Source organism: Ceratina calcarata, unplaced genomic scaffold (genome assembly GCF_001652005.2).
Source record: "Ceratina calcarata isolate Rehan_Ccalc_2016 unplaced genomic scaffold, ASM165200v1 scaffold551.2, whole genome shotgun sequence".
Lineage (NCBI taxonomy): Eukaryota > Metazoa > Arthropoda > Insecta > Hymenoptera > Apidae > Ceratina > Ceratina calcarata.
Window position 1 is genome coordinate 1299840 of NW_017176693.1, and position 6535 is coordinate 1306374.

Below are 6535 nucleotides of genomic sequence, written 5' to 3' on the forward strand. Positions count from 1 at the left end.
TGGCTGCGCTTCGCTCTGCGACTGTGCTAAGTTAAGGATGTATTGGCTATACAGTCAATCCCGAAAGTTTATGTATCTTAGAAAAACGCATTTCCTATAATTAAAAAGAAATCAGACGTCGGAAGAATAATGCTAATAATAAATAGCTACGGGTTAAACAGTATAGAAGGAAATGTCCAATTAAGTATTGACGCTGACGACAAATTTTTTTTTTCAAAATTGCGAAAAATGCTTCAAATAAAAGTTGTTTTCCTTCCAACGTCGATATTTAATGAGTTACATATGATTATATGGCATTTTATTGATGTTGACAAAATCCGACCATCCCAGCGTCGAAACGGCGGACTTTTGGAAAATTTTTTCGTTTTTCCTCAATAACTCCGAAACCCTTGGAGATACGGAAAAATTGCATAGGACCTTTCTTGTAGAGGACGACGAGATCTACAATTTCTGTATAAAAATTTTTCGCTAGCCTCAATATTTAACGAGTTATTGATGAAAAACGAAAAAACAGTTTTTTGCAAATTACTCGTTAACTATTGTCGCTAGCGAAAAATTTTTACATGGAAATTGTAGATCTCGTCGTCCTCTATAAGAAAGATCTGATGCAATTTTTCCGTATGTTGAACGGTTTGGGAGTTATTGACCAAAAACGAAAATTTGGAAGAAATTGAAGGGGTGTACCCCTTGGAAAAATCTCGGAAAAATTGAAAATTTTTTTTTGTTGTTTATTATTAGCAATGTCCTTCCGACGTCTGATTTCTTTTTAAAAAATGCGTTTCTAAAGTGCATAAACTTTTGGGATTGATTGTATAGCCAATACATCCTTAAGGTCGCGACTCGTAAAAGATTAAAGGTGAGCGCGGCGCAACGTTAACGAACAGGAAACATTTGGCTACTCGTTTCCAGGTGGGCGATCGAGTGGTCGCGCTTCCTGATCACAAAGCGTGGGCAGAGCTCGTCGCCGTGCCGGCCACGTCCGTCTTCGCGCTACCAGCCGGGATGAGCTATCTCGATGCAGCGGCCATCACCATGAACTACACCGTCGCTTACATACTCCTCTTCGAATTAGCCAATTTAACGCCCGGCAAGAGTCTGCTGCTTCACAGCGTCGGCGGTGGCGTGGTAAGTTCCTTCATTCGTCTATTTTCGATTCTTTACAAAATACAGAGACGAGAGACGGAGTTTTCTCCGTCGCCCGTTCAAAAGATTCTGTGAAAAAAATAGATGAGAGCAGAGAATATCGCATTTTTGGAAACCGAAGGGAAGGGGCCGACGTGGTCGCTTGGTAATTACGAGCAAAACGCTACAGCGGTGGGAAGCGAGACAGATTCCGATTCCGACGTGCAAGGTTACTGCCCGAAGTCGGCTGGAATCGCGTCCGCGAACGCTTTCTCTCTCGATGTCGCCATCGAAGAAGGTGAGAGGAAGCGGCTGCACGTCGGGATCAATACGGCTCAACAGGTTACACTCGGAGCTGACTACATCGCCCCCGAGGCTCCACCCTCTCTCTCTCTCTCTCTCTCTCTCTCTCTCTCTCTCTGGTTCCATACCATTCTCTCGTGCTCGTGCAGCATCGTTGGAAGTTGAGACGGCGAAATCTAACGGGGGATGCTGCACGGAGCGTCGGGGGTGTGAGGGTTGCCAGGCAACCCTTCGTTCTCTCATCGACCACCGTGACGGGCCGCGCCCGTCTGAGACCACACCACCACCGTCGTGCTACCATCGTCAGCACGTGTTCCGCGCTGCCCTTAAGCCCCGTTTGCGCCCGACACCACCGTCAATCCGTTTCTTCATCTTTCCCTACATCGGTTTTACGGACTCGCACGGAATACCTATATCAATCGAATGATCTCCCCAAATTTGTTTTTATCTTTTTAACGTAAACGATTAGAACTGAATTTTGGTTCGCAAAAAAAACGAAGACGATGCGGATCAGTTTTATTCCGTGTCGTTTCACAGTAGCACATTCTAACAAAGAGAAAGATAATAATTCAGGCTTGTTTCAATATAGCTGACGCGCACGTAAACGTACCGCTGCCTCGATTGTCTGCAGACGGGCTTAGGTGAGTCACGTAGCCGGGGAAAGCTGGAAAAAGCACTTGACTTGAAAAATTGCATTTCCTGATCACGTCCCTGACTTTCTCTCTCTCTCTCTCTCTCTCTCTCTCTCTCTCTCTCTCTCTCTCTCTCTCCGAGGCATCGACGCTAGCATCCCCTGCGAACTCATATTTCCCTTCCCGCATACCTATGCCCAGGCTGTGTACGTTCCCGTCGGTCGGTTTCCCTCTGACTTAACGCCGTGAAATACGTTCTTTGCCTTTGCCGGTTGTATATAAAGGACACTATAATATACTAGTCTCCAAAGTTTTATATTTAGCGGAAACGAAATCACTGATCTAGTTCTCGTTTTGTGAACCTTCTGAACGCGACTCGCCCTCGTTTTTCGAGTTAAAGTACGAGAGACCATGTCATCTCGCTAAATGCGCATTGATACGTTCGCGTCGAGAGCAATTATTTCGTGTCAAAAATTTGAGACAGCCGGCGGAAGAAACATTTCTGAAAATACATGCGCTCCTCCCATTCCTGCCCTACCGCTGACTCGATCCTCCGAACGCGATGCGCGTCCTTTGCGAAAACTTCTACTCGACGAAAGGTGATCGTACCCGCGACATCGATCGTTCGAAACAAAATTAAAGCTAACGTGCGACGAATAATATCCCTGAGAACGTGGGAACACGGCTAACAGCATTGTGATATACAATTTAGAGCGGTTCCTTAACATTTTCGTCCGCTCCTTTTTGCTGGCCCCTCTCTTCAGTTTTTCCTTTTCTTAAATTCTTCCTATAGTATACATAACATACCTACTCTCCCGCTACTACGTTCGTGTCTCTCCTCGTCCCTGTTCCTCTCGTTGGCCACTCGAGGCTTCGGGATTGGTCAACGTTATTGGGTATCGAATTCTCGTCGACAACGGACAGAGGGAGAGAGAGAGAGAGAGAGAGAGAGAGAGAGAGAGAGAGAGGGAGACAGAGACCACTCTCGATTCTCGGAAATAATGAATGCAGCTTCTGTCGAGAAAATCTCCGTCCAGCTCCTCCGGTTCCATCCTTCTTTTTTTTACGCGCGTCTGTTCTTTTCACGGTCGTACGATGAAAAGACAGTTTTTCTGCCCGTTCGAGTAATGGGATTACGACTTTGGCGAACGGGCGAGAGCCGGGTAACTAAAAATAATCTCAAGTGTCGACCCCTTCGACTTTGAGAGACGTCCGTGAAGAATGCCCTCTGGACGGCGTATTAAATTTTCTGTGGAATTTCCTTTGATCGAACGGATCTCTGCGCGTAAACTCTGTCGGAATCAGCGTACATTCCAAATTGGGCATTTTCATCCGTCCAGTGGTTTGGAATTAATTCTGGCAATTTCAGGGACAAGCAGTGGTTCAGCTGGCCAAGACCGTAAAAGATGTGACCATCTTCGGCGTTTGCAGTAAATCGAAGCACGAGGCTCTGAAAGCTGCCGGCACCATCGATCAGCTGTTGGAACGGGGCACGGACTATTGTAACGAAGTCAGAAAGTGCGTACCACCATAAGTCGTCCTCTTCGTCCGTTCGTATACAGTCATTTAACACGTTTGCCTCCCTGCAGGATCTCCCCGGAGGGCGTGGACATCGTCCTAGATTGCCTCTGCGGCGAAGAATGCAACAAGGGTTACGCGTTGCTCAAGCCCATGGGGAAATATATCCTTTATGGATCCAGTAACGTCGTCACCGGAGAAACTAAGAGCTTCTTCTCCGCCGCGCGATCGGTAAGTCGACAATTTCATTGGCCATAATTGACACGACCTTTCATACGACGATCGATAGATTTAGCGATCGATACAAACTTGGACGTCACGTACATGATTGTTTTGCAGTGGTGGCAAGTGGACAAGGTCTCGCCCATCAAACTGTTCGACGAGAACAAGACCCTGTCCGGCTTGAACCTTCGTCACTTGATGTACCAGCACGGTAGCCACGCGTACGTGCGGCGAGCGGTGGAGCGCGTGTTCGCTCTGTGGAACGAGGGCAAGATAAAGCCCGTGGTAGACTCGACGTGGGCCCTGGAGGACGTGCCGGAGGCCATGCAGAAGATGCACGATCGCAAGAACATCGGTAAGATCGTGCTGGATCCGAGCCTGGAGCCGAAACCGAAGCCGGCGACTCCTGCCAAAGGCAAGGCGAAGGACAAGAAGGCGGCCAACCAGGAGAGCCAAGATAAGAAGGCGTCTAGCGTAGAGTCCGAGGACGGCGAGAAGAAGAAGGAGCCCGAACTGACAAACGGGACGTCCGAGGACAAATCCGATAGTGGTAAATAAAAACTAGCAAGCTGAATTCCAGCGCTCGTCGTCGCTACGAATAATAATAATTGCACGCGCGCGCGCGGTGTACGTCGAACGTGATTCGTTCGTTCGATACGATCGAATGAGTCCCGTCGCGCGTATCCTCTCCTGCCCGATTGACCGAGCCTCCTTTGTCTGCTTACAGATTCGAAAGAGAAAGAATCGAGCTGAATTAGCGGCGCTAGCTAATTTCTCAATAACGCGTATATACATATAAGAAATATATCTATAAAACGAAACTGTAAGACCGATATTCCGTGAAGATCAACAGTTCTGCAGATAAGCGCTCTATTACTCCTCACTATCCAGAGCTCTGCTAGGTTCGTCGCGCCACGCGACGTTGACGCTTCATTAATTATGTATAATGATCTCCGTAAAGTATCGATATAGTATGCCGATGTGCGAGTAATCGTGAGAAGACAGATACAGTGATGAGAGTCGAGAAACAGGAACGAGAAGATTTTAAGATGTTCAGCTTTGAGGTAAGATTCAACGAGAAAATACTAAAAAAAAAAGAAAAAAGATGGATAGGTTCCGCTACGACGCTGCTCTGCGCTCTCCTCCCGCCTGTTTGCATCGAGTCTGTCGATGGGAACCGTCGAGGATAAGGGAGTAAACGCGTTCGTAAACCAGAGGGAACGAGACCAGAGAAAAAAGGACTTGCAACCAAATACAAAGAAACAATATCATCAATCTTGACGTGGTCCACGAGTAGTTTGCAGAGTATAAGAATCATTATTTTTATTTTTTCACACTGACCAAAACGATTGATTTTCATAATGATAGAATGAGAAATGAGTCGGACGCGTCGGAGTTCGGCGGGCGATCTTCGATCGGTTTTCTACCTTCTTCGTTTTCTCGTCCACACCGTGCGTCGTCTTGTCGTCACTCGTCACGAAAAGGGAAACGAACGAAAACGAGGATGGCAGAAGTGAAGGTCGACCAACGATTCCGAGCTCCGCTATACTTTTATCTACTGCATCGACTGCTACTGCTGGCGCGAATATATGCACGCGCAGCGATATTTTACACACTATAATAGTACCATTTAACTGTAATTTAAGAGCATACGTTGACGATGATAATCTGAATCAGTTGTACAGGGAGGGGGATGAAAATCGAGTTAGTTAGAACCCCATATCTGAGAAGGCTGAAAACGAGACACAAACGACTGTACCACTTCTTATCGTATGTACATCTCCGATCTTTTCGAGAACGCGTTTTTTTTTTTTTATTTCCAACATTTTTAACAACAGCCACGCACGAATATTCGCCATAGCGTTTTAGATGATTCTTTATGAAGACAAACGACTGAAAGTACTGAATCGCGCGACTGCCTAAAGGAGGGCGCCGATTATCGTCGGCGAACAATCAATCTTTGCAACGATACGTGCTCTCTCTTTCTAAAACGCTTGTACGTTTCGGTTTTTAAATATCGCGGAACTGCTTCAACGTGGCGGCTGTCATTTTAATCGGAGTCCCGATTTAGAAGGACGTTTAAGATCGTATGAAATTGTATGTAAAAATTGATTTTTCGAGAACTCGTATTCGAATGAATGATCTCTTTTATCTCTTAACGACGATTATCGTAATTTATTTGATTGTGCGTAGCGGAATGAACGACGATGTGAGAAAAGAAGGAAAGAAACAAAATAAATATTTTAACTTCCGTGTGTGAATTAAGTGAGGAATCAGACAGACATACTATATTTTAAACAAGAGAGTTTGCAATCGGTCGAATCTTTGCCCGACACATTTTATTTTATAATTCAGTGCGTATAAACGTACGTAAGAAATGCACGCTAGCGCGATCGATTCGTCGAATCAAGAATGAATGGAATTTACTGACGGTCGACAGAAGGTTGACATATGAAACGAGGAGGAAAAATTCTTCGCGTGTCGCTCGAAATTTTACTGTGAAACGAAAATGAGAAAAAAAAGAGAAAGCTCCGATAGGAGCAGATCGATGCAGATCGAAATGCATATCTCTCCGAAACGGTTGGAACAATTTTTACGTAACTCGATTCTGTTAGAATTTTATACTATATAGCTCTGTATACCGATATATCTATACGCGATCGGGAGAAAAGGATCACTATTAACGAAGAAAAAAAAAGTTGCGGACGAAGGGGCGCTATACATATTATATATATATA

At 45.6% G+C, this 6535-nt stretch overlaps 1 protein-coding gene across 3 annotated transcripts in view; it reads left to right on the top strand.

The window, feature by feature from the left end:
• The window catches only part of LOC108628995 (synaptic vesicle membrane protein VAT-1 homolog-like), a 22385-nt gene extending 15850 nt beyond the window's left edge, over positions 1–6535 (top strand). For all 3 annotated transcript variants that reach the window (XM_026816914.1, XM_018031291.2, XM_026816913.1), the window contains 5 exons: positions 910–1125; positions 3427–3575; positions 3647–3806; positions 3915–4347; positions 4525–6535. In XM_026816914.1, the coding sequence (XP_026672715.1) occupies positions 910–1125; positions 3427–3575; positions 3647–3806; positions 3915–4347; positions 4525–4550 (984 nt within the window). In that variant the 3' untranslated portion in view covers positions 4551–6535. The remainder of the gene's footprint in view (positions 1–909; positions 1126–3426; positions 3576–3646; positions 3807–3914; positions 4348–4524) is intronic.